Here is a 26,661-nt window from a genome sequence, read left to right on the forward strand (position 1 = left end):
CACAGACCTCTAAAATACCTAAGCAGAAGCTTAGTAGCGTCACGGTTCAACTAGCCACCTCAAGGCCTCTCTAAATATTTTTGCAAGGTGCCCCTGCACCATAAAAATTTGAAAAAAGGAAACCTCGCGCATCTAAGAAGTTTAAGCACCCCTTCCCTTCCAACCTCCAGGGTCAATACCCCCTTACGTCACGGCGTTATTGTTTCAGATCTATTATGAGACGTTTTAGAATGTCTAAGTAAGATGACGCTCAAAGTTTTCACAAATCAGGGATTTTTGATTTGATTTCAGTTATTTCTCAGATAAAAAGATAAACCTCTTTTGCTTCAAAATATGGGGAAGATGAACTCGCTTGAACCCTGCTCGTTTGGAAATTCTGCTGTAATGACTTCAGTTATTGCTATAGCAGAGGAACTTTTAATTTGTTGATAACAACTCTTCCGTTAAAATATCTTTTCAGATGACAAGGAGAATTTTGTGAAATCAGATCAAGACCCACGTGACTCTTCCAGTACACAAAACCTCTTGACCAGACAGGTAAGAAAATATTGTTTTTCTGAATCGAAATTTAATAATAGTATTGGGCTATTCCAGAAAAGCTTTTACCTTATTTTTTTGCAAAAATCAACCCCCTGGATTTTACCCAAAATTTCAGGGAACCTCGTTCTTTTTTGGTCAAATTTTCTAGGTTCCCCTTTAGATTTAGTCTAAATTTCAGAAACCTCCCTTAGATTTTGCCCTAGATCTACCTTTACCCAAAACTTTCGGTTGCTGGTAAACATAGAGAGGGTTTCATAACGGTATTGAACCATTTTTATACCGGTATTTCGCAAAAGAATGGACGGTATGTTGATAATTGTCAGGAAAAACAACGGAATGACAGTATCATTGATGATACTTTTGATTTTTGTTCCGGCACCAAATTTTTTAGCATTTGTAACAATACCGGTAGTTATTTAGAAAATCACCCGTAAATCCAGTATTTAATACCCTTGAAAAACAGACTTAAAAAATGACAGTCAACTCTCAATAATTCGAAACTCTATTATTCGAATCTTTCTATAATTCGAACTAAAATATTGGTTCCCTCATCTGAAAAGTGGTTTGAATTACAATCTGAGAAGTAATTCGAATCTTTCTCTAATTCGAAGAAAATTCTTGGTCCTTGAAGATCGAATTAGAGAGAGTTACTGTTTTGTAATCTGCTTTGAAATTTACGTTATGACAGGACGAGAATGGTGAGGAACGCTTCTTTTATGACCGATCGACCAATCCAAATCATTTAATACAATTACAGGTTTGTCACGTGATTAATGAAAACTAACACGTGACTAAAATATCTACTGACAAAATTAAATGACTTTTAACAGTAAACATAATAAATACTAAAGTACTCAAAGAGATAACTAGACCAGTAAACTAGTCGTTGAAAACAGACCCATATACAAAAAATTCAAGCTCCAAATAAAAAGAATCGAAGAGGTGAGGTTGCGTGTTTTTCTGAATCTCAACGACTAGAAGCTTCTTCCCTCAAATAACGTTGTTTAATTTTACAAGGTTTTTTAGGTTTTTGAGAATCCATCCAACTTTTTTGACTAAATGATATTTCATAGTAAAATTAAACATGGTAACATATAAATAAATGAGCATTTCCAAAAATGCAATAAACAGAAAGAAAAATAAATGCAATCCCGCACGGGTCAGTGTCTCTCCTTACGATTTTAGGTGAAGAAAAAAAGGCGTTGGAAGAAGCTTCTAGTCGGTTATTTTCCTTTTCTCTCACACGCGCTGAATATTTAATTAGTGTTTATATTATTTGATTGACAGTTTTATTATAAGTAATAACCGACTAGTTTACTAGTCTAAGAGATAACAAAATACTTTTACTACAGTAGACGATTCTCTACTGCGCCTTTTCTCACTACTAATATTTACAAAACTCGACAGATAGCAACATAATTGAACGTAGTTAACGATATTTATAAAAATTTTACTGTTAATACCTTGCAAATCGACTAAATTTTCATTGAATGGTTAATATGTAACGAGCATTGATCTTAAAGCCCAGGGGCACGATCCGAAACTCCTGAATGGGAAATGAAGCCACTTGTTTCCTATCCAAAACGCGTTTTTTCTTTTTCAACACCGTAATGTATAATAAGCCCTAAGTTGTTCCTGATGTCATAGTGTGCAGAGGGGTCCAGCCCTTAGAATTTTTCAGGGGGGGGCTAAAGAAAATAGCCCCCGGCTAAATTCTAGAAACATAGCCCCCACCTTCACAAACCAAAATAACAAAAAAAAAATTCCAAGAAGGTTAAAACCTTCCCCAGAACATATATTTTTAACATAATTCAAAGTATATGTAACCTATCACCTCTGCCCCCAGTTCTATTACAAAACACGCCCCCTAGCAAGCTAGCCCACAGTATTTTTTGAAAAATACAGCCCCCCCCCCTCAATCAAGCAAAATGATTTAGCCCACCCGGTCTGGTAACCAGGTAACAACCTCCCCCACCTTCATGTAGACAGCTACCAAAAAGCTAGTCCTCTCTTTGGATGCCCTCCACAGTGGGTGCAATACTTATCTGCAGTCGGCTCTCTGTTATTCGAACAAATAAGATTCCCCGTTTGAGTTCGAATTAGTGAGAGTCAACTGCAAGTACGTTTTATTCTTCTGCAATAAGTGAAAAATTGACAAATTTTCTATCGAGACTTACATTAAATCTCATTATTTTAGAACACGTTCGATGCTGGTTTACGTGCATTTGAAAACGAAGGTATAGCACGTGTGACGTCATTAAAAGAAGAATTGGTGAAAGCTGAACATCAACAAACACCGGCTATCATTGCACGACATGACGGTCTGGTAACTAGGTAACAATTTCCCTTCCAAAACAACATTACGCTCTGGGTAACTTAGCCTACTATGATATGCATCATTATAGACACAACGGCTGATTGGTTGTAAGTGACGTAAAATCAGCCAGTACGTCACTTGTAACCAATCAGCTGTTGAGTCCGTGGTGTAATGTTAGAAGACATTGCAATGGTGGGTATCATGAATACTTCAACTAAATGATTTTAGATGGTACTGAGTTCTGTGAGGTAATCGCGTCATATTCTGTCTATCAAAAATCCTTTAGTGGTGACTATAACCTTTCGTTTATCCTTTACAAGCTATTCTCATTAAACTGAAACTAAATAAAGAAATGGCATTCTCGATTCCATGATATTGTTTTTATCGAACTAAATACAGTCAGGATGCAGTAATTGTTCGAGTCGTGGACATTTTCATAAACATAGTCTTTCAATGGCATAGAGGAAACCGAAAAACCGTTCGAGTTATAGAGACACTCGAGTTCTAGAGGTTATTACGAAGACTCGCCTGTTGTTGTACTCGACTGTATCCTTTCTTTTTGATGGTGCAATATCGCCTGTCTGTGATACACCGGAGGGAGGTTGATATTTTGAATCCTTTCTCCTCTTTTTTTAGATGGAACAATTTGTTGAACAAAGCGAATGAAAGACGTGAGAAATTATTGAAATTACAAAAACATTACCAAATGGTGGAGGACTTGTTCTTGTTGTTCGCCAAGAAAGCCTCCGAATTTAACAGTTGGTTTGAGAATGCGGAAGAAGATTTGACCGATCCTGTCCGATGTAACTCTGTTGAACAGATTAAGGTACAGATGAGCCTCTGTTTTTAGCAGACACCCGTGGTTTACTTTAAAATTGAATGTCGAACCGCTTATAACTCGAACAAATTTTCTCGGTCCTTCAGTTAACAAACATTTAAGATGTTGAATATCACCAAGACACTTTCAAGTACAATTCATTATATGCATCATCGCAATGTCTTCTCCCGACCTTACAGCTGATTGGTTGTAAGTGACGTACTGACTGATTTTACGTCACTTTTAACTAATCAGCTGCTGGGTCCATGATGTAATGTTTGAAGACATTGCAATTGTGCATATGATGAATAGATAGACTCTTCTCCAAAAAGTATCTATAATCATTTCATTATCTTTGGACCATTGAGGGTTTTGATGAAAAAAAAAACAAAGTCTGTCTATCCTATTATCAACCAATCGAAAGAAAACCCTTTCAAAATTTTGTTTGCAGAACCTTCTGGACGCACACACCACATTCCGTGACAGTCTCGATCAACCAAAAGCTAATTTCAATGAGTTGGTCGAACTTGATGCTGAAATCAAGTCCTATAACATTGAAGTCAACCCGTAAGTTTCGTTGTATCAGATCCTGACCATTTGAGGACGACGGTAAATCAGCACTTTTACCATCCTCAATTTTGCAGGGTCAAAACTGCGGTTATTCCCAATCGCATGAATAAACTTTCTACTGATTTTGGTTACTTTTAGTATGAAATTATAACCCGCACTAAACATTAACACTTTGAACAGCAATTATAGTAAAAATGGTATTCAGGCAACAACTTTGCTATCGTCACAAAATCTCAGCTTAGACTGCGAGGTTTGGTGGTGCTGTCTGAAAATGTTTCGAGCCAAGAGCAATTTAATCGGGGACAAAAAAACTTTTTTTAGACGTAAATCTACATCATTCTCGAAGGTTTAGAATATACAAAAACAGACATGGAAAGTTTCGATCTTTAGTAACATCCATTCAGATCACATTTCACAATGATTTTAGAGTTATAATTTTAGTTACTTCTCGAGACACCAGACCTTACTTTGTTTCTTTTAACTTTTCACTCAGATATGCGTGGTTTGGTATGGACGCTATTGAAGAGACATGGAAGAATCTGCAAGAATTGATTCGTGATCGTGAAAATGCATTGGAGAAAGAAACAAGACGACAAGACTTCAATGATGAATTGAGACAAAGTTTCGCTGAAAAAGCGAATGGTTTCAATCGTTTTGTCACTGATACCAGGTAAGTGTTGACCTAAGGATTTTTTTACTGCGTTTGTTTCCTATGGCCATTGGATTGTTGTTTGTCAGCTTAAAACAATACTGACCAATTAAGACAAAAAATTATTTGAGTTTTCAACTTCAAGAAAACTAATGAATGTTTTCACAATTTTTTTATCAAAGGACAAGCATGGTGGATTCCACAGGAACATTGGAAGAACAACTTGCTTCACTTAAGGTAAGATTCCGAAACTTTTCTTATTCATTGATCATTCCGTTAATACTTAATATTCTCTACTGAAATTTCTTATTGAAGAAGCTCTTAAAAATATCCTGCTTATACTATTCTCACATGTAGAAATTGACACGCAAATTAGAAGAGATTGTTTTTGGTCAAGTCGAGTATGATACGGACAAATAACCAATTTCAATCCCCTTATAATGTACTGTGTCTTTCATTCATCTCGCTCCACAGGAAACATCCAAAGTGATTGGATCGAAGAAAGAAAACTTGGGAGAAATTGAAGACATTGGCGCTCAAATGGAAGAAGCAATGATCCTTGATAACAAGTAAGTCTTTCAACCAATAATACCAAGGAGATTTTCAATGAATGATCTAAAGTTGGCTTTATTTTATTAAATTACGAATGTCATACATACTTCTGTCAGTCCATCTATATTAAAATCCGGATCTTACAAATTGCCTATTGCCTGTAGCTCTGACCTCAAAAAAGTGCTAGTCTGAATCGCAGACCTCTACAAAACCGCGTAGTATAGTCTATAAGGAGCACGAGTCCGTTAGTGGATGCCGGCAGCCTAAAAGGTAAAAAATATAGTTTCGATGATTCTAGATATTAAGATACTTAATATTTTTTTTTTGGACCTACCCCGGTGGGGTGGAGGTCCTATAAATTAACCTCTGTCCGTTCGACCGTCCGTCCGTTCGTTACCAGCTGGTTTTTTGGACTTTGTGAAAAATTGGATCATTAATTTTTTCTGATTTTTTGCATGAAAGTAGGGTGGTAACCATAGGTAAAAGATGGCTCAAGCAGATTTTTGCAAAAAAATTTATTTGGCTTAAAAAACGCATGTTTATCTAAAAGAATCACTATTAATAAGCATACATCAATGTTCTTAGTCAAATTACTCAATTTTTTTATGAAATAGATGTTTTTTTTGCTCATGAGGGCTTACTTTTGAAGCATATGTGTGTTTAGACATGAAATTTTGGTTGCTTGACGTGTTTTTATAGAAAAACTGGCCAGATTCGATATTTTTTTATAAGCACATTATCAATTACTTAGGTATTAGCTTTTCTCGAGATTGGCTCTTTCATTCTTTATGATTTTTTGCACAAAGATGCATAACTTTAAACCCTCGAATGTGATGGAGCCAGATTTTCGAAAATAAAATGTTTTAAGGCAAATTTGGGCCAAAAAACGGCTAAAAAAAGGGTTTTTTGGACTTTGTGAAATATTGGATCATTGTTTTTTTCTGATTTTTGCATGAAAGTAGGTAAAAGATGGGTCAAGCAGATTTTTGTAAAAGAAGAACTTTTCAGCTCAAAAAACGCATCTTTGTCTATAAGAATCACTATTAATAAGCATACATCAATGTTCTTAGCCAAATTACTCAATTTTTTGATGAGATAGATGTTTTTTACGCTCACGAAGTCTTGAATATGAAAGAATATTTCAAGAGCATGAAGTTTTGGTTTCTAAACATTTTTTTTATAAGAAACAAACGACTAATTTTAATAAATCGTCACTATTTGTGTTCTGAATGATTGATATCAATTATATGTGTTAATTGCATAACCAGGTAGGCCGGTCCATAAAAGTATCACTTGTTTTTTTTACAGGTATACGGATCACAGTACAGTTGGCTTAGCACAACAATGGGACCAATTGGACCAATTGAACATGAGAATGCAAAAGAATCTGGAACATCAAATCAAAGCGAAGAATATGACAGGTGTTTCGGAAGACACTCTCCGTGAATTCAACATCATGTTCAAGTAAGTTTATCGTATATTTTATGAAATCACCATAACTGAATGTCTAGAAACTCGAATGCATTTTCTCTCGATTAGCTTCGAAGCCCTTAAAACATTAAGTGAAAATTGAACAAATGTGCGATAGTTCGAGTTATATAGGAACTTATCTGGCACCCAGATGGTGAAATTTTCATCCGACACGCAAGTTCTGAAGGTCGGGAAAATTTTCAACATCTGGAAGGTTTAGATTACGGAATTCTGCAAGACCGAGTCAATGATTTTGCAGCGGGAGAGCCCTCTTTTTCGGGGATTGGCGGGCCCAACCGAAATATTTTTAGCTTTATGCGCAAGGGTAGTTGAACCCGACTGGGGATGCGGCACGTCAAAGGCCGACTATCATTCCTCTCCGATGGGAAATTGGCCCGCTCCTTTAGAGCTTTAGAGTGGGCGGCCGCCAATCCGCCATCGGAATATCAGATAATAGAAGGGGCTCTATTTTAAAAGGGAGATATTTTCCTTCAAGAGAAATAATACTGAAACTAATAAATTCAAAAAATCCCTTCGGTATTGAAAGGAAACAAATATTTCTCTCTTTTCAGGCATTTCGACAAAGACAAGACAGGATTTTTGGACCATCCAGAATTCAAATCATGTTTACGATCGCTTGGTTATGATTTGCCAGTTGTGGAGGAGGGAGAAGATGATAGTGAATTTGAAGCCATTCTTAGAACTGTTGATCCTAACGGGTAAATGTTATTTGACTTCATTCAGCCGTGGTCTGGGTAGTGTCGGATCTAGGCGTGCCGGAATTTTATGTTCGATGTTTTGCTGATTTTTTCCGCTTTTGATATGATTAGAACCTAGTCTATGGTCTAAGGAGAGTTAAATTAGACTTTAGCTGCTGGAGTTCTGTGGTCAATTGAAATTTCAGACTTGCGAACTTTAAACTTTGAACTAACTGACTTCAAATGCGAGTGATTTTCTCAGCTTTGTCTGGGTTCGTTTTGGGCCTATTTTTAAGACAAGATCTATCTTTTGAGCGTGTCCCTCCTTTTAATTATGTCCTTGATCAAAACTATCTTTGATAGCCAAACAAAACTTACTTGAAATTTCCCGGGATTGCTGAGCACCCTTTCCTTCAGAATATTGTACATATTTTAATCAACTTTTAGTGACGGTGTTGTATCATTGAACGAGTATATGGCATTTATGATCAGTCGGGAAACCGAGAATGTTCGGTCAGCGTCGGAAGTCGAAGATGCTTTCCGAGCGATCACCGAGGGTGGAAAGCAAGCTTTTGTAACGGAAGAAGAATTATACATGGTATGGACGTTTTCTTCGTTTTTTGTTGTAAAAGTTTTTGTGGGTGTAATGCTGAAAAAAAATGAAGTATACACCTCTGTGCTATATCGTCTCACTGAGAAAAATGTCTTAAAATCTTGATAAGAAATAGATTGAAAATCCCATCCAATTCAAAAAAATTTAATTTTATATTCGCTAGCTAGAAATAGTTATAGGGACAGGGATGTATGTATATGGAATCTTTCGTATATTGTTCACCCTGAAATTGTCTCTGAACAATTGGGTTGTTTATTTGAATACAACAAAATAAAGCCCGGTCTATACACCTTTTCGACCGTAGCCTCCAATTGCCGCGAGGGTATTTTTTCCGTTTTACTACCATAAAACCGTCCCAGTCTTTTTTTGCACCTACAGAAAAAAGTGTAAAAAATGGATTGGATCGAGTCGAGTTTAGGGGGATAATTAATAAGGTGGCACACGCCTGTTTCCGCGCGACTACGGTCGAAAATGTGTATTGAGTATATAAGAAATGCAAATTTGTGAGGGATTGACCAATTATTTTGACAAGTTTTGTGATTTTTTTTCTCCATAGGCTTTAACGAAAGAGCAAGCGGATTATTGTATGTCGTGTATGAAAGTATACGTGGATAAAAATGGACGTGAACTTCCTGGCTATTTCGATTATAAAGTATTTGTCGAGGAATTGTTTGTCGCTTGAAGAAGAGATAAAATCATAGAATGAATGGACAAAATGAATGAATTGAAGAATCGATTAAAAAACATTATCATCATTAGATGATAAAAGTATGTGAAATTTTAAAAGAAGAAAATCTTTGAAACTCAATTATTAAGATGTTTGATTTAACGGAGCTCGGCAATTTGAGTATTATTAGAATATCTTGTATTTATTGTATTGGCTTGACTTCAGCTTTTTGTTAAAATATATTTTATCCGGCCCCGGGGTCAATGAGTTTTTATTTTCCTTATTTTTTCTTTGTTGCAAGACCTGACACATCACCAAATTCAGAAAAATTTAAAATATCATATATCATCAAAATAGATTTTAGCAATTGTAATGAAAATTGATCAAAATTTTATTTGATTTTACTAATATTATCCCTGATTTAAGATTTTAATTTGTAATTATACAATGACTAAAATTTGAAAAAATATTGTTTGCAATCAACTTAAATTCCTTTCGTTCTTCCTCGTGTGTATTGGGCGGGAAAATTGTCTAGCAGTGTGGTGATATAATTCTACCGAAGTCATCAAAAGTTATTGAAGTCTTTTATAAACCATTTATTTTATTTGTTACCTTCCCTAAAGCCTTGTACTTCCAAGGACTCCAAGGGATAATTGAGTGACATTTGTTGAGCATTGTAATATCTGATGTACAGGGTGTCCCGAAAAAAAGTGTCGAGGCGTACCACATTCGAACTCGATACTTTTTTCGGGACACCCTGTAAAGATGACAAACAATAAATTGTTTCTGAGGAACTAATGAATGAAATTTGTTAAAAGCTTTGTAACGTCCAATGGGGAATTGATGACAATAAATCATTCTCAAGGGACTCCTGAATGGACGAGTGATACAAATTACTCTTAATTCTAGTCAAATCTTATTCATTAGACCCTTGTAATTTCCAATGGGAAAGAGATGAGCTTATTTCGATAAGAAATTGTCGACAACGAATTATTCTCTAGGGGCTAATGAATGAAATTTGTCAAGTGTTGTAATTTTTGATAAGAAATTGACGACCAATGAATTACTCTCAAGGGACTAATGAATGTAATTCGTCAAGCTATGAATTGTTTTAAGGGTCTTCTATTTGTTAAATTTTAGTTTTCATTTTTTATGGAAGATAGGTGGTTAGCTAATTTCAAAGACTAATGACTTAAAATATTATATTTCTGTACCTGTTTCGACTTGATAGTGTGTTTTTTTTTCACTGGAAAGGTGTCCGATTTAGTAATGAAAGTTATGCCAACAGTATTTTAACCATGTCCGAAACGAAAACTTCCTAAAGGGGAAAATTATGTTTTTCTCTGACTGTTTAAAGGCGTACAGGGTAAGCATAAAGTTGAAAAGGCTTTGGTTAATTTAAATAAATATATTTTGAGTTGTAAAAATTTGGATAATAAATAATTTTATTCTTTTCAAAAAAATATATCGGGTATACAGTGCATATTTATGTAAAGGATTGAATGTCAAAGTTTATATGAAGCTAAATATGACGAGTGAAATTTAATTATGCTTTTTGCTTTTCTTGGATTTCTTGGCTTTCTTTTTGTTGGAGGTCTTCTTTCCCTTCTTCTTTTTCTCTGGTGGTGGAAGTGGTGCTGGTTCTGGGACTGGGGCTGGTTCTGGTTGTGGAGCTGGTGGGCCTGGTGGTGGCACATCTGGTGGTGGCGGTGGGGGTGCTGGTGGGCCTGGTGGTGGTGGGTATGGTGGACCTGCGGGAGGTGGTGGTGGTGGTGGGTATGGGCAGTTAGGATCAACAGATGGGTCACATGGTGGCGGTGGTGGTGGTGGTGGTGCGACCACTGGTGGTGGGGCAGCCGAGGATTCATCATCATCCTCGTCATCTTCATCTTCATCATCGCCTCCTTCTTCAGATTTCTTTTTGGTGGCTTCCTCTTCGGTCACGGTAGATTTGCGTTCAGCAGATCCTTCGACTTCAGATTTTCGCTCAGCACTTCCTTCTTCGGCTTCTTCAGCGGCCCGCTTAACGATGGAGCGGACGCTCAATTTCTTCTTACCTCCTTTCACTTTCTTTTCTTGCTTTTTGGATTGTTTCTTTGGGGCAACGATTGGTGCTGTTTTTACAAGAAAGAAAAAAAGTCACTAAATCAAATCAATTCGACTTTGTGATTTTGTTATCAAATTTAGTAGTGGATTTAGCTTTGACATGAGAATTTTTGGGTTGTTGTATTGTGTTTGTTGTACTAGTAACGACGGTTGACCGATGCGATCCTGCTTTTTGCTTTTTGGAATTTTTCTTGGGCTTCTTTGATACTTGTACCACGTCTTCTAGTAAAGAGAAGAGCAAAGAAAAGCTCTCTCAAATTGATCACGGAATTTAGTATTCTTAATAGACCCTTTATCCTAGTTTTAGACCAAAAGGCATCAAGCATCTGAAGTAGGAAACACTTGTGTATTTTGAATATTGTACTCTAGTGGATTTGGTTGTGTTTATGAAGACAATAAATGAGACGATGTTTTTTGTTTAAGATCTTATTTATTTCATTTGCTCGTAGAACAGTACATGTTCATTTATTTTTTATTAAACGCTATCCAAAACATCAAAAATATATTGTGATACTGTTACAAATGATTCTTAACATGCGATGTTGTAGTGTGAACCGATTTTGCGTGCTGTGGTGCATTTTTGGTTTGACTTATCGACGTGACTGAATGATTGAGAACAGTCCGGTTACGTTTCTGCCCTTTCGCTTTGACGGATTTTGACTCTGATTTTGACTTGACATTTTTAGGCTGAGTGGCGGGTATTTCTAAGGCAGAGAGAAAAAAAGGAAAAATAAGTTTTGGTTTTTTCATTTTTGCCTGTGTATTTATGTTTTTGGATGAGATTGTTTTTTGTATGGATGGCTTGTTCTTTTTCGTGGAATAATGAAATCCGTCAAATTTTAGGGTGAAAGTTTTTCATCATAAAAGTTTTATACTGGAAAAGTTCACCGACTATTTTGTGTTAAGTGTGTTAAGAGAAGACATGATTTCAAAAAATTACAAGTATCAATAGTGCACGAAATTTTACGTGTAAGCATGAAAGCATGAAAGTTTTTTTTTTTAATTATATAATGTAATGTATGAATGGTTTGGATGTTTTAAGTTGCGTGGTTAAGGAATTGAATTTTACCAAGTATCGAAATTTTGTAGTGTATAAGCACCGCCTTTTAAAAGACTTTATATTGACTGAATGCCGCTCTCCGTGAAATTAACTGTAATATTTTTTTTCATTTGAACACTGTATTTTACAGGGACTTGGTGTCATCAAGCAGACAAATGTAGTTACTCTGTGAGGAGACTGGGTTCTAAACAAACTTCGTGTAGTCGTTGTAAACTCAAATCAACTACACGCTTTTTTTTATAAGAATGGTGTTTTTTCATTTCATCATGGATATTCTTAACTTTTTGGCGAAAATCATCCAAAAATATTCTTACGGTATTCTCAGGTTAAGATCGAAATTGGCAATCTGTAGGTTAAAATGCATTAAAAATGGCATTCTTAGGTTCAGTTGCTAAATTCCATGATGGTGATATTCTTACTATATTCTTAATTCTTTGGCCGTTTTCATCATGGACATTCTTATAAAGTGTATTCTTGTATAAAAAAAGCGTGTATCCAGGATAATAGGTCGACTATTGAAGACTCAAAAAGGACTTGAATATCGAATAAAATACAATTTCCAACGACTGTCAAATGCTATTCAAATTACAGCGGATAAACGACTACTATGCTTGCAGTTCTATTATATGAAATTATAGGACTTTTAAAAATCTTATTCCCCTAGTTTTAAGTTAAGATTTTATCCAAGATTTTTCATTCTACAGTCAGTTTACTACCCAGTATGTCAGCCTCCTCACAGTTTCAAATCTATTTATCAAAACGTAAAATGTGTTCGGAAAAAATATAGCAGGTTCTATATAATGGAAAATATCAATATCAATGTAATTTCCAGTTGAATTCAAAATTGTCAAAGTGTAGTTAATAAGTATTGAATTTTATTTAATGATGGACATTTCAAAAGAGGAGCCGACTCTGTATATTCTACCATATAAATGTCCGAGTGATTTTGAAAATCTTTTGAAAGCTCAATTACGGATGGTGGTAAACTATATAAAACCAACAAAGAGACATTTGATGAATTGGGCCTGAATGTATATAAAATCTGTCTAATCTTTTCCGGACACACTGTATTATTAGGGGGTGGTCAGAAAGTATCTATTGGGGTGGGGTGGAGGATATTTTCAAAAATTCAAAAAACATTTCCATCATCCCTTGATATCCTCAACAAAATTTCAATATATTTTGGGCACCCCCTACTAATATAGGCATGTACCTAAAGACATGGAATTTTTTGGAAAAATTTTGACACCCCAAGTACCTTAAGGGAATTATTTTTCGCGGCAACTAATTTTCGCGAGACATCTTCCCTCGCGAAATAATTTATACCCTAAGGTAGATACTTTCTGACCACTCTCTTAAAGTGGAATAATAAAGTGACGTCATACCTGGCTCAGCATCAGCGGAACCATCTTCTTCCTCATCATCATCATCACTTTCAGCCTTGGCTGGTGGTGGTGGTGGAGGTGGTGGAGGTGGTGGTGCTGGCTCTAGTGGTGGTGGTGGTGGTGCGTCTAGTGGTGGTGGTGGTGGTGCGTCTAGTGGTGGTGGTAGTGGTCCTGGAGGTGGTGGTGCGTCTGGTGGTAATTCTACAAAAATAAAATTTACAAATTATTATCGAAATTTAGCTTTCATGAGTGTCAAACTTAAAACTAAAAAAAAAGAGAGAATTGTTTCATTTTTTATTTTATTCATCCTATCACTTTGAATAAAGGCCCCTCAAATTTCAAATTTCATAGATGACTGAGATAATAATTTTATCCCCTCAAATGTAAATGAGTGAAGAAGAATAAAGAAGAAGTAAAATATGGTTCTCATTCACTTTAGTAAAGTAAGCTGGTTTAAAACTATAAACGCCCCTTTACTTTAAATACTCCTTCGAAATGCTCTTCAAAACCAAAAATTCTTTATGTATTAGAGTCAAAACTTTTATGACACCGAGTCCCTGTCAAGTTTTACGGATTTTCTAAGACTAGTTCGACAGTGAGTTTATCAATATTAATGCAAGGGTTGTTCTGAGCTATTTAATCTTTTGTATAGTTTTTATTATGAAAAGTACCTTTAAATTAGGACTGTCGTTTAATGATTAATAAATTCTTTCAGCTATTTTTTTATATAGTATTTATTTGGTATATACTTAATAATAGGTAGGTAGGTTATTTAGAAGTATAATTTCCACTCCTCTGCAGTAATAATCCCTGTCTATTATCAAAATTGGAAAAATGACCCTCATCACCCTTCACTTCTAACCCCATTTTTAAGGCACAAAAAAAACATAATAATTTTAAATCCCACACCCATTAAACAGGCCTTCTCCACCTCACATACGTTCCACTCCAACGGCTAAAAAAGCTCATAGAGCCACTGAGACGGTGGTGCAGTATTTTTCTAAAATTTCTGTAAAGTAAATTCGAACAGAAAGAACAAAAGATTCTAGGTGAAAAATGTTTTGAAGAAAAAAGAAAAATTTGCCCAAAAACTAGCAACAGCATAATGAAGGGTATTAAATATTAATTTTGAACTTACCACAGTCGACACCGGGCCTATTTCCTACTACTGTATCAGGTTTGTTTGGATCGCAAGGTGGAAGAGCTGAATTAAATCAAGAAAAAAATAATAAAATATTATGCTATACAACCTTGTACCCAGGCTTAATCCTTTTTTTGATTGATAAAGACTGGACTGGACTCCTCTGAATTTTTGTCACTTGCATTCCCGGGGGGTACTAGGGTTGGCGAATGAGGGGTATGTGCGGACGGGACCTCCGAAAACCGACCCTTAGAGAGACTGATTGTTTGCTAAAAAGGTGACCCTTAGAGAGCCTTTTTGAAATTTCTTTTTCGATTTTTGAAAAAAGTCATACCCTTAGAGAGACTTTATTACCATTTTTTTTCGATTTTTGAAAAAAGCCATACCCTTAGAGAGACTTTATTACCATTTTTTTTCGATTTTTGAAAAAAGTCATAACATTAGAGAGACTTTATTAAAATTTTTTTTCGATTTTTGAAAAAAGTCATAACCTTAGAGAGACTTTATTACAATTTTTTCTCTGGAAATCAAAAAATTTCCCAAAAATCCTGAATTTTCCGACCCTTAGAGAGACTAATTTAAAACTTTCTGATTTTTCCGACCCTTAGAGAGACTTTGAAAGGTGAAAAAAACGACCCTTACCGTCCGCACATACCCATCATCCATATTTGCCTAAGTACCCCCCCCCCCCCGGGCTTGCATTAGGCCACTCTCCTTATTACATAGCATAACATCAGCGTAACAAGCCTTGAGTAAGAGCAAAACAGAGAGACATTTATATGATTGAATGATGACGGTTGCTTTATGAATGAACTATCCCATCATTAACCACTTGCTTATTTTTCTATAATATTAGTCGTAAAGAAAGAATTAGATGAGAAGAATCATATTACGTGGTGGTGCGCCTGGTGGTGGTGGTGCGCCTGGTGGTGGTGGTGGAGGTGGTGGAGGTGGGGGTGGTAGCTCTTGTGGAGCCGCCTGTGGCGCTTTCTTGGATTTCTGTCAAAATACAAGAAGCAAATTATGAGCGGAATTCGGTGATATTTATTTAGTGAAACCTCTTTAAAATAATTTCATTTACGATAACCTTAATGTTCTTGTAACTTGTTCTTAATAAAATTTTGCTAACCGAAGCCTTACATTCTTATATAGTTTGTTCTTGTAAAAAAACGTGCAGTGTAAAAATCAAAAGAGCGAGATGCCAAAGCTTTCAATCAAAAGTAGTATACACGTTTTTTTATAAGAACAAACTATATAAGAAGATGAGGCTTTGATGGCCAAAAATATTATGAACAAGTTAAGAACATTTTAAGGCTTTGAGAACTCTAAAACACCCGATTTCTTAGGAAAATGGACAAAAATTCTCAAAAAATAGCGAAAATAAGAACATGTTAAGAAGATTTTTAGGCTTAAAATCCAAAAAGCTAAGAACATTCCAAGGCTTCAAAAATTTTGGATGTTCTTATAAAAAAAAGTGTATGTATACTATCAAATTAAGAAAAATCTAGTTAATTACCTTAGCTAATGATTTCAAACCATGTCTTTTCTTGTGCTTTTTGGCTGAGATAAAAATTATTAATGGTACCATTAAAAAAATCATATATATCAGGAAAATATAATAATTGAATGAGAATACTTTTTAACTTCAATTTCACAGAGCGAATAATAAAACCAAAAGTGGAAACAAAATAAAAAATTCAAATAGTCGTATCAGGTTCTCACGCTAGGAACCACACAAAATAACGAGACAAAACACGAGCAAAAATTGACAAAAATATTTCCCAATAAAAAAATCTCTAAAGTTAATTCGTTAAGACATGGAAGAATAAAATAAATAATTTCAAATCAACTAATGATTGTGAAGAGCATGAAACTATAAATATTGATAAAGAAATACTCTGTTTCTCATTAATGTAATGGAAGAATAAAATAAATAATATCATACCCGAACACAGGGCTACAATAAGTAGCGCCACGAAGGCGATTTTCAGAAAATTCATCTTTCACTTCCAAAAAAATGAACTCCCTGCAGCAATATTCCGTTAAAAAAAATATTGCACGATAAAAAATTATTAAGTCCAAAACTAATATTTTTCAATGCATGATTGAACATTCAAAAATTAATTTTCATGCTGAAAATGTGTTTTTTAGTGTTTAAAACAGTAAACGTACTCAACCATAAAATGATTACATTCTACATTGTTTCTATCAACTCAAATTGAAATAATTGCAATTGTTTACTTGATATTGATCTGTGCGTAGAAACCATCCTTGAAAACTTCGAGACATTGAGAATGAAATTCGAACAATTAATCATTAAAAAATATTTTATGCTCCAATGAATATGAAACAAAAAGAGAGAACGGTTTTTTTGGTTTTTAAAACTTGTTTTTGGTTTTTCTCACTTCCTCAAACAGTTTTTTTAGAAACACGTTGCACATGCAATCTTTTTATAGGCACGCTTTTTTTATAAGAATATACTTTATAAGAATATTCATGATGAAATTGGTCCGAAAACTATGAATATGCTACGAATATCACCATCATGGAATTTGGCTACTAAACCTAAAAATGCCATTTCAGAGCATTTCTAACTGTAAATTGCCAGCACTTTCACAAAAATGCCATTTTATGCTTTGGACGTATGTTAAATTTAGTTTGAATTTTGTATCTAACCTAAGAATGATGTAAGAATATTTCAGGATAACTTTCTCAAAAAAGTTAAGAATATCCATGATGAAATGAAAAAACACCGTTCTTATTAAAAAAGCGTGTATAAGAAAAATTTTCCAAGAACAATTATAAATTAAAACATCAAATGATAATATTTAGAACAAATCCAAATTTCCATACACTTTTTTTCATTAGAACAATTTAATATAGAAGAACAATAAGGTGAACCTCAGAAGAACAATTTTGCAGAACTGCAAAAAAATAGGAACAATTTAATAAAAATCATTTACCTGGAACGGTTGAATTTTGGGGAAATTAATGGTCAAAACGAAAACATAGGGTATCTAGTCAGAAATAACCCAAATTTGACCTAAAAATAAGAACAGGATAAGAACAATTTGAGGCTCAAAGTGTCAACAAATAAAAACAGCTGAGCCTCAAAAAACATTTTCTGGTTCTTATAAAAAAAGAGTGCAGTGCTGAGACAATGAGGTCAGTCAGGAAAATTAACTCAGCAATCGAGCCTTAAAAAACTCTTTTTTTGCGATACACAAAAATTTTATAAACATTAATCCTTATTTTGCTTTGGCAAATGGCGGGGGAATGGATGAGTAACATCGAATCTTTTTAGCCTAAAAATGATGGTTTAAAAAAGAGCTTACTCGACCATATAATTTACTAATTTTTATAAAAATGGGGAGTATTTTTTCTGTAACTATCAAAAGACTTGTCCAAACTGAATATAATAAACCAATCCTCACTGCAAAATATCATGCTATTTTTCCCGTCCCCACTGGAATTTTATGACTTAAAACAATGGAATTTAAATCCCCAGCCATAAAAAATTATGGAAATATCAATCCCCATCCGAGTTTTAGTCTGTTATTTTTACCCCCACTGGCTGCAAAAATCCTACCGGGTCTGTGAGAAGGGGTGTAATATTCTGTTAACGTGTATTCTGAAAACGTAAAAATCAAAAGATGTCATTGTCAATCAGCGTCAATTTTCAAAACAAAATCTAGAAAGTCTATGCGTCAAAATTCATTTTATATTACAAAATTCTTTTAAGCAATCTGTAGAAATATCTAAAGAACATGAAAAAAAAAACAAAGAAAAATCAGAATTAAAACATTGAAAATTAGAACAAAAGATTAATACATAGACTAAGACTATTGATTATGATTCATGATCTTGAGAAAAAGGCAACTGTGATGTTAACCTGTCAAAAGAGTTTCCCAAAAATTCTTTCAAATAATGAAAAAAAGGCTTTCACATTACTCTTGTCTCCCGAATAGACGTTCTCCCCCGCTAATTGTTAAGAGAAAAAAATCCATCTCCCCGCTCTTATTAAGACCCCCTGCGCTAATTAAATTCGAATAATTCAATATTTTATTACAGTGTAGATAGACCTTAAACTTGTTAAAAATTTCCTTTTTGTTAGTATTGGTTCTTATTTAACGTGTTCATTCAGGGGGGGTCATGCAGTTACTCCGTGACACTATGATGAGTAACTGCCATTTTGGAAAATTTCTTGTCACACCACCACCACCATTACTTACTCCACTGTGGGGTAACTGTTTTTAGTGCTCAAAAGGGGTACACCACCCCATAAAATGGGTAATTTGCGGCTTTTTTAGATATATAAGACATACCCACTGGTCAAAAATTTTTTTTGATTTTTGTATTTAAAAGAATTGTTGGAATAAGTTTATATACTTGGTTTTAGTCACTATCAAAGCATTCCACGATTTCTATTTTCATAAATAAATGACAAAAAAATTATTTTCATGGAAAAATTTCAGATATTTTTACAAAAACAATTCAATTTTTCTTCGAAAAATTTCAAATTTTTGACAAAAATTTAGCCAAATTTTTCAAAAAAAGTGAAAAAATGTGCACTTACTCCACTTTGGAGGAACTGTTTTAAATTTTTTTAGTTGTTATACCACCACGTACTAAGTGTCATAGTGTTCACATAGTAACTGCATGACCCCCCCTGGTTCATTTGTTAAAGTTTCTTTTTTGTTTTTCTGTCTTTAAATTACCCCCTCCCCTTTCTTATTAGAATTTAGAAAATTTTCCTACCCCCTGCTTATTCGGACCCCCCCGTCTATTCGGGAGACAAGATTAAGTAGATGTAAAAATTCGTTAATGAAACCCATAAACCGATAAATAATTGGGTACCAAATAATTCAAACTAACAGAAACAGCAAAAATAAAAAAACAGCAAAAAAAACAACAAAAAACTAGCAAGTAAAAGTATAGAGAATAATCAAAACTAAAAAAATATTTACAAACAATAGCATGAAGAAAGTGAAAATTATATCTAGAATAAATCAAAACATTGTCCCAAAGCCTTAAAATGTTCTTAATTAGTTCTTAACATTTTGGCTAAGCCTTAAGTTCTTATATAGTTTGTTCTTATAAAAGAACGTGTATTTGATGGTTTTATGAAGTAGTAATGGTAATATTGAGATTGAGAGCTCCAAGGATTTTTCCCCTTTTTAAAAAACAAGTATTTGGGAAAAAGCTTTGAAAAATGAAATAAACTATTCCAAAATGCTCATGAAAAAGACATATATTTACAAACAGATTTTTGTTCAAAAATTACGTGAAAAGTTTTTTGCAGACTAAAATTAGTTGACATTTAAAAAATTTATTAAAAAAAACATATCATAAATCATTGACAGACAACGGGAAATCAATTCAAACACAAAAAGGTGACAGGAAATTGATTCCAGGATCCGAAGATTAATCAACACATAGTTTCAATTCTACAAATGATGGATAGTTTTTAAACAATCATATAACTTCCTTCAAAAAGGGGGTTCCTGTAGCATTTAAAAAACCATTAATATTGAAGTTAAGCGAAAATTGAAAAACAAAAATCTTGCTATATATAAATCTGTTAAGAATTTTATCAAATCCAAAAAAATAATAAATTTTCAGTAAATTTCATACGATATTTATAAACCATCTCTGCTCCCTTACAATACTATCCCATAATTTACATTATAACCCAAGATGTAAAATTCAACGAAACAAAAATTTACGCCCACATCGCTCCTGCTCTTAGTATTTTCAGTGATTGGCATCAGTGATAAGATAACTGAACAGTTCATAAATAAGCCCGTAAGTTTACTAGCATTAAAATTTCAAATAGTCAAAATGCATATCGAATTAGAAATCAAGAAGAGGCATAACAACAGCTTGAAATTAATGCAATTTTAACATGTTTCATTTTATCCATCATGGACTATCATTTTCGTAATTGCATCGCAATCATCAATCCTATTCATGATATGCACCATGGCAATGTCTTCTGACATTACATCATGGATCCAACAGCTGATTGGTTGTAAGTGACGTAAAATCAGTCAATACGTCGCATTCAACCAATCAGCTGTTGGGTCCGTGGAAGACATTGCAATGGTGCATATCATGAATACATTCTTCGTTTTCAATGCGAATCTCGTTTTCAAAGTATCAATGCTAAGACTTCAACGTCATTAGACATAATTAGTGCTAATGAACGTTAGCGCTTTGGTATCAAATTGATAACGGTATTTCAAGAAAAAAGTATTGAGTGTATAAATAAACAGCCTGTACCAAACTGACTCTCATGGACGGGTGGTACAGGCTAGTAAATATCATTTGAAGTAATTTTCTATTTGAAGACGAGGCTCGCAACGAGTTGAATTATCTCGAGAATTATGCATGTACCAGAAAAAAATATTCCATAAATATCACATCAGACGTGAGGGTTGTGAAAATCAAAACAACAATGCACCACCGCCTTCTTCATTAGAGAAAGAATTGAAATCCGCACCTTCAGTCACAATGTTTACATTTTCGATTGTTTCTACTTGTGACGTCACTATCTCATCATTACGTAATCGTTCTCGGTTGACGGCACTATGAGTTTCATTAAGGTTTTCGTCTGTGTCATCTAGAAAACTACTTTCAGCTGGATACATGTAGACCACTGACATTTTATCTCGTTTGAAAGAGACCCCTGCCTTCTGAAAAATAAAAACAAAATAAATATTTTTGATTAAAATATTCAAAAAATAAAAATAAAATAACGAATTTAGCAATTTTTTTATAAGAAAGAATTGGTAAGAACATGAGGGTGAATTTGGCAAAAACCTAAGAACAAATAAAACAATGTGAACACAAGATTTAAAAAATAAACTTTTCGGTGAATATAGTATTAAGATCATGGTCAGATTATTAAAGCCTAAAGAAGAGCTTTGGTCTAGCCAAAATTTACTGGCTCTTATCATGAAATGCGTGTATGATATATTCAAAATACGCAATTCTTCGATAAGATATAATGAAAATAAATTTATGAGTTTTTAAAAAACAATTTTAAAAAACCCAAATATCTAGCAAGATGTCCTTTTCATCATATAGCATCCTCCTGGTCGCTTTTTCTAAAATTAAATGCATTTTTTTGTCCTGTATTGTGTTCTATACCTCATAAGTTTCAAAGTATGACAAAAAGAATGAAGTATTATATAAATCCTTTTGAATCATTCCAACGGGAAGCCTGGAGACCTGTTTGCCGAATTCAATCTTTCTGGTTTTTATGATGGTGATAGCTATAGTAACGGATTTAATTGCCAGGAGAGACCTAGTGCTCGTATTTTGACTGGCTTGAGAAAGCAATTGTTTTACTTTTGGGATTTCTCTATACCACCTCAAAAAACAAAGAATAATTTAGAGATGAAAAGATAAACATGTTTTCAAAAAAAAAAAGGTTTATAATTGTGACACATAACCTTATAATAATGAGTATTCATTTGTGATCTGGCTCTCTCACCAACAAATAGAAAAGAGTCAAAGCTAGATTTTTTCGGCTATCTAAGGAAGTTTCACAAACATACATGGGATTCAAAATGTGATTATTACAAATTATGTCTGGGAAAAAAATTGGCTTTCAACATGATAATCCTTTATCCAATTAAGTACATGTGACTGTTTACATCTGTTTACATAAAAAATCGTTTGATAATTTGAAGCTTCTTGTACAGCTCTTAAATATAAATAGGTCAGACTTTTGACATAAACTATTTACTAAGGAGGATCTTTTTTAAATTCACAGTATGCCTACCCTTCGCATGTAAATAGTAGGTAGGGAAATGAAATAAAAAGATTCTAAAATGTCGCCCACATTCACTTTAAAATCAATCAATGACGTCACTTAATTTTATGACATTAACAAAATATTTTAAAGATGACATTTTTTTGATTTGTAATACTTAGGAATCCGTTTAAAATATATTTTTGAAGAGACATCATTTAAAAAAGAATGGATATGATAAAATTTTCAATTCCAACGTACTTTTCCGCATATTTTTTTTTCCTCTTAATAAAACTTCATCTTAAAGTTCTTGGAAATATCAATGTTATGAAATATTAAGGTTTGACTTAAAGAATGAAATCTCTGCAAGTGTTTTGGAATGATTTTTTTTAAGTCATGTTAGCATAACATCAACCTTTCACTCAACTAAAACAAAAATAACAAAAATCTGATATGATGTAATATCATATTTTTGACTTCAACCTCACACTGACATGATAACCAGGATGCAACTCAAATGAACAAAAATAAACAAAAAAGGTTTTGTATTTGATTTTAACCCTTAAAAAGCCAAATAAAACCTTTCAAAAGGAGGAAAAAAAGTTATAGCTATAGCACTTTTCGATCTCAAATTTTTTCCTTAAGCAGTAAAAAAAGAAATCTAAAAAATGCCCAGAGTGAAGTTCTTATATAACTTCGTATAGTAGTAACTTATTCATAAATCTGTCCAGGAGAAGTTTTAGCTTGCCTTTTTGTAGAAGAATTTGATGAAATTCTGACTACAGCTCTAAGCTTTGTAATTTTAATCAAAAAGATAATTCTAAAATGTTTATGGGTTATACTATGCCTTATTTTGATAGAATTAGGATGTTGCAAAAACACAAAATCTTGTGGTATCAAGATATCTTTCAGTACCAGATTAAAATCTAGCTAGAAAGGATACCCGGTTATTCTTCATTCTAGTTTATAGAGTGACAAAATCTAAGGATATTTTTTGAAAAAAGATCTCAGGCCCTTTTCTTTTTAATTGGGTTTTTGATAGGTAGAAAAGGTTGATATAGGGGTAACTTCATTCTTGAGTTTGTTTTAAAACTCTACTCCTTTTCATGCAAAAATTATGACGTTGTTTTAGTCATTAACATTCGTTACAACGTTACAAAGTCTTCAAAAAAAATAAAAGAGAAGAAAGTTTAGCCTGGTCTAGTTTAAATTTTGAAGAAAAGTTGCCACTTTCAAAACGTTTAAAATTAAATTTCACTTTTAAAAAAGTGCAAAAACATGGAAAAAGGATACATTTTATTTATCCAAATAATCCAGTTTCTAAAACTCATAAAAATGTCATAATCTTTTATTTTTTTGGTAAAAGTGACAGTTTTTAGAATCTTCAAAAAAAATTACACTGACAAAGAATGCTTCATTTTGGTGTGAGTCACTCAGTAGATGTAAATTTACCTAATTCAAAGTAAAATATCTTATGGGATGGAAACAAAAAATATGTAAGGAACCTTAAATCATCTTACCTTGGACTTTTTCTTCTTTTTTGACAAAGATGACTTCAGTTTTGGTAGCGGTTCATTGAAAATAATTGTAGGAATTACTGGAGGTGGCTCATCTGGGTCGTCGTCAGCAACTTCATTTGACATAAATGTTAAGGAAAGTCCGGTCTCTGATGTATCGTTCACACTTGGTTTGGTTGAACCACCCTCACGTTTAATTCTTTCAAGTTCTTTCAATTGTTGATCCCTCTGCTCACCTGTCATAATAATCAGTCGACCGACTCGCCGTCTTATACCTTGTTTAGAGTCTGTTGATTTTGGCGGTTCGGCTACTTGTGCTGGTAGTCTTGGCAGTTCTTTGGTTGGTTTCTTTGGAGCTGATTCCTTGGGATAAACTGTATGAGGTTTTTCTTGTTTACTGATATTCTCATTAACAGATTTAACAATATCTGGTAAGGGCTCAGAGGGTTGCGATTGAGCCTTTGTCTGAGCAAACAAATTTTTATCATTGGAAATGATGTATAATGGGTCATCGTTTGAAGCGTTTTTATCGTGTTTACTAGCATCGCCATTGAGTTTATTGGTGGTTGATTCCTGACTTATCAATGTTTTCCCTAATTTATTGTAGTCAGAACTGACTTTTTTGTCCGTTTGGGAATTATCAATCTCATTACATATAATTTTTTCTTTTGCCAATGCATCAGTTTTTTTGCTTGGTGCAAAGTTGACTTTTGGTTCAATGTTAATTGATTTTGGAGTCTCTGGCTTATTAACGTACCCATTTTTAAGATCAGGTTCTGATGTGCTTTTATCATTAGGTGGTGTAGTATTAAGTTTGTTTATAGCTTGTACTTTATCAGTGTTCTTATTTTCAGTTTTATTTGGTACTATTTCTTGCTCCTTAGTTTGTGAGGATACAAAACTCACTTTACCGTTATGATTAGAAGTTTTATCAATAGTTCTCTTGGTCTCAGGATTCAAAACATTAATAGGAGGTTGTTTTTTGACAAAAACATTACTTTCAATCTTTGTGCTTCTAGCTCTATCTGTAACAATCTTGGGATGACTCTGATTTATTTCTTGAGTTTGTGATCCATTTTTAACAACATCAACAGATAAATTCTCTTCATCTTGTTTCAAAAGGTCCTTGAGAGAGATGGATTTTTTACTTTTATTTTCGATATCTGATGATCCTGATGATTGCCTATCTGTGGATTTTGGCTGATAAAAAATATCAGATTTTCCACGCAAATCAACATTTGCAATCAAAGGTCTTTTAGTGTGAAGATAAGCATATTTATTATCAACTGGAGAGCTTGGTACATTATTATTTGACGTCTCAAAACTTTTCATCCTTTGTTGCACAGACAGTTTTGTTGGGTATTCAGCCTCATCGCCATCTTTACTATCAAGTTGATCAAGTTTTTCAAGTGACTGGCTACGGTGTCGCATCTTAGGTTGTTCAGATGATAAAGTTCCTTCTACAACAACTGATCTTGGTCTTGGCTTATTCCCCGTTCCTGAATTACGTTTGCTGGTATGTGAGTTAGTAGAACCAACAGGCTTTAAATTAACTCCCCATTGTGATTTTGCTTGTGGCAGTTCAGTTGATTCACTGACAGAATTACTACGCATTTGCTTTACCATTTCAGCGTTACTCTCTTTACTTTCCTTTGCAGCATCACGGGACAAGAAAAAATTTCCATATTTTGATGAAAGTCTTTGTTCATTCTTTTGTTGTTCAGGTTGCTCTTGTTTATCAAAACTCCCTGACTCAGCCATGACCCACATTTTCTTAACCGATCCTGGAACAATATGCTCAAAGACAACTGAGTTTCTTTGACTATCAATAGAACTTGTAGATCTTTTATTGTTTTGAGCCAGTGTACTTTTTCCTGTAGCAGTGCTCTCTAGATTTCTATAATCTCCATCTTTTGACTGAAAGCCATTACCATTAGAGAGGTATCGTCTTTCTCTTTCTCTCCTGTTGTTATATTCAAAATTTGCTCTGTTATTAATCTCCATGGTTTTATTTGATGATTCTAAATGTCTTTTGTTGAGCCTCTATTAACATCAGAGCTTGCTTTCTAAACAGAAGAGAGGACAATTTCAGTTAAATACATAGCATTTAAAAAACAAAACTATAGCATTATGAAACTGACAAATCTCCAATTACGTCTTACATCTCTCTGTTCTTAAAAACAGAATCTTAATTGATGACCCCTAATAATGGTTTTGGTAGTTGCTAAAACTCTGAAATTGCCTTGCTTCCTCAAATACAATCAAAAACTACACAAAGAATTTGACATTTTTTTAATTAAGAGTTTTTTTCCTCTTTCTTTCTCAAAAAAAGAGTTATTGTTCAATTTGCTTAGTTTTGTAAGACAAAAAGAATTTGCTAAATGTGACATAAAAATCTAATTGAATTAAGATTTTAAAATCATCACCAAAAGGGAATCAGCAATCAATGCTGTGATGTAGCATCACAATTAAGAGGAAGATTGTACACTTCAAAATCTTAAAATGTTTGGCAATTTTTCTAGGACAGAAACCAAGCATGAAGTGTGTGACACCACAAAAGCTATAAATCAAAATCAATGCTTAAAACAAATGACTTACAAAATTTTACCATCAAACTATAACATTCTTGAGGTATTTTCATCCATAAAGAAAATATAAACAATAAAGTCAACGCATTTTCACTTTCTTTTCTTCCCACAAAATTTAAAGGGGCAGCTTTTTGTTGTTTATCATTTCACTGGATTCGATCTTCGGTAGAATGTTTTTTCAGCATTCATCTGACATTCCGTAATCCGCCCTT

General features: G+C 33.8%; 3 protein-coding genes across 4 annotated transcripts in view; 1 reads left to right on the forward strand and 2 right to left on the reverse strand.

Moving 5' to 3' along the window:
- The window catches only part of LOC136807786 (spectrin alpha chain, non-erythrocytic 1-like), a 49,370-nt gene extending 39,988 nt beyond the window's left edge, over positions 1-9,382 (forward strand). Inside the window, exons 42-53 of one of the 2 annotated variants that reach the window (XM_067064411.1) lie at positions 461-537; positions 1,229-1,297; positions 2,738-2,874; positions 3,494-3,683; positions 4,126-4,241; positions 4,738-4,914; positions 5,076-5,130; positions 5,368-5,462; positions 6,754-6,909; positions 7,488-7,634; positions 8,061-8,211; positions 8,783-9,382. In XM_067064411.1, the coding sequence (XP_066920512.1) occupies positions 461-537; positions 1,229-1,297; positions 2,738-2,874; positions 3,494-3,683; positions 4,126-4,241; positions 4,738-4,914; positions 5,076-5,130; positions 5,368-5,462; positions 6,754-6,909; positions 7,488-7,634; positions 8,061-8,211; positions 8,783-8,908 (1,496 nt within the window). In that variant the 3' untranslated portion in view covers positions 8,909-9,382. The remainder of the gene's footprint in view (positions 1-460; positions 538-1,228; positions 1,298-2,737; positions 2,875-3,493; positions 3,684-4,125; positions 4,242-4,737; positions 4,915-5,075; positions 5,131-5,367; positions 5,463-6,753; positions 6,910-7,487; positions 7,635-8,060; positions 8,212-8,782) is intronic. The other variant, XM_067064410.1, reaches the window with a different exon arrangement.
- An 899-nt stretch (positions 9,383-10,281) lies between these two features.
- On the reverse strand, positions 10,282-16,666 carry LOC136807763 (uncharacterized). The gene is made up of 6 exons (XM_067064380.1): positions 16,531-16,666; positions 16,102-16,145; positions 15,479-15,584; positions 14,583-14,648; positions 13,445-13,645; positions 10,282-11,007 (listed from the first exon to the last, which is right to left on the reverse strand). The coding sequence occupies exons 1-6, from the start codon at positions 16,583-16,585 to the stop codon at positions 10,436-10,438; spliced, it is 1,044 nt and encodes a 347-aa protein (XP_066920481.1). The 5' UTR covers positions 16,586-16,666; the 3' UTR covers positions 10,282-10,435.
- A 2,832-nt stretch (positions 16,667-19,498) lies between these two features.
- LOC136807761 (protein IWS1 homolog) lies at positions 19,499-26,598 on the reverse strand. Its single transcript, XM_067064379.1, has 3 exons — positions 26,460-26,598; positions 23,865-25,927; positions 19,499-21,280 (listed from the first exon to the last, which is right to left on the reverse strand). Exons 2-3 carry the CDS (start codon positions 25,863-25,865, stop codon positions 21,032-21,034), a joined length of 2,250 nt encoding a protein of 749 aa, XP_066920480.1. The 5' UTR covers positions 25,866-25,927; positions 26,460-26,598; the 3' UTR covers positions 19,499-21,031.
- Between the last annotated feature and the right edge of the window lie 63 nt (positions 26,599-26,661).

This window comes from Clytia hemisphaerica, unplaced genomic scaffold, assembly GCF_902728285.1.
Source record: "Clytia hemisphaerica strain Z4C2 unplaced genomic scaffold, Clytia hemisphaerica genome assembly, whole genome shotgun sequence".
Classification (NCBI taxonomy): Eukaryota; Metazoa; Cnidaria; class Hydrozoa; order Leptothecata; family Clytiidae; genus Clytia; species Clytia hemisphaerica.

What these genes read in the sequence shown, in the direction of transcription:
- LOC136807763 (XM_067064380.1), bottom strand. Translation starts at nt 16,585, where the DNA reads ATGAATTTTCTGAAAATCGCCTTCGTGGCGCTACTTATTGTAGCCCTG. An exon ending in GTTTGAAATCATTAGCTAAG is followed by an intron (nt 15,585 to 16,101) that starts GTAATTAACTAG and finishes GTATTTTGACAG; the next exon opens with AAATCCAAGAAAGCGCCACA. An exon ending in TTCCGCTGATGCTGAGCCAG is followed by an intron (nt 11,008 to 13,444) that starts GTATGACGTCAC and finishes TTGTAAAAACAG; the next exon opens with CACCAATCGTTGCCCCAAAG.
- LOC136807761 (XM_067064379.1), bottom strand. Translation starts at nt 25,865, where the DNA reads ATGGAGATTAATAACAGAGCAAATTTTGAATATAACAACAGGAGAGAA. An exon ending in AAAAGAAGAAAAAGTCCAAG is followed by an intron (nt 21,281 to 23,864) that starts GTAAGATGATTT and finishes TTTATTTTTCAG; the next exon opens with AAGGCAGGGGTCTCTTTCAA.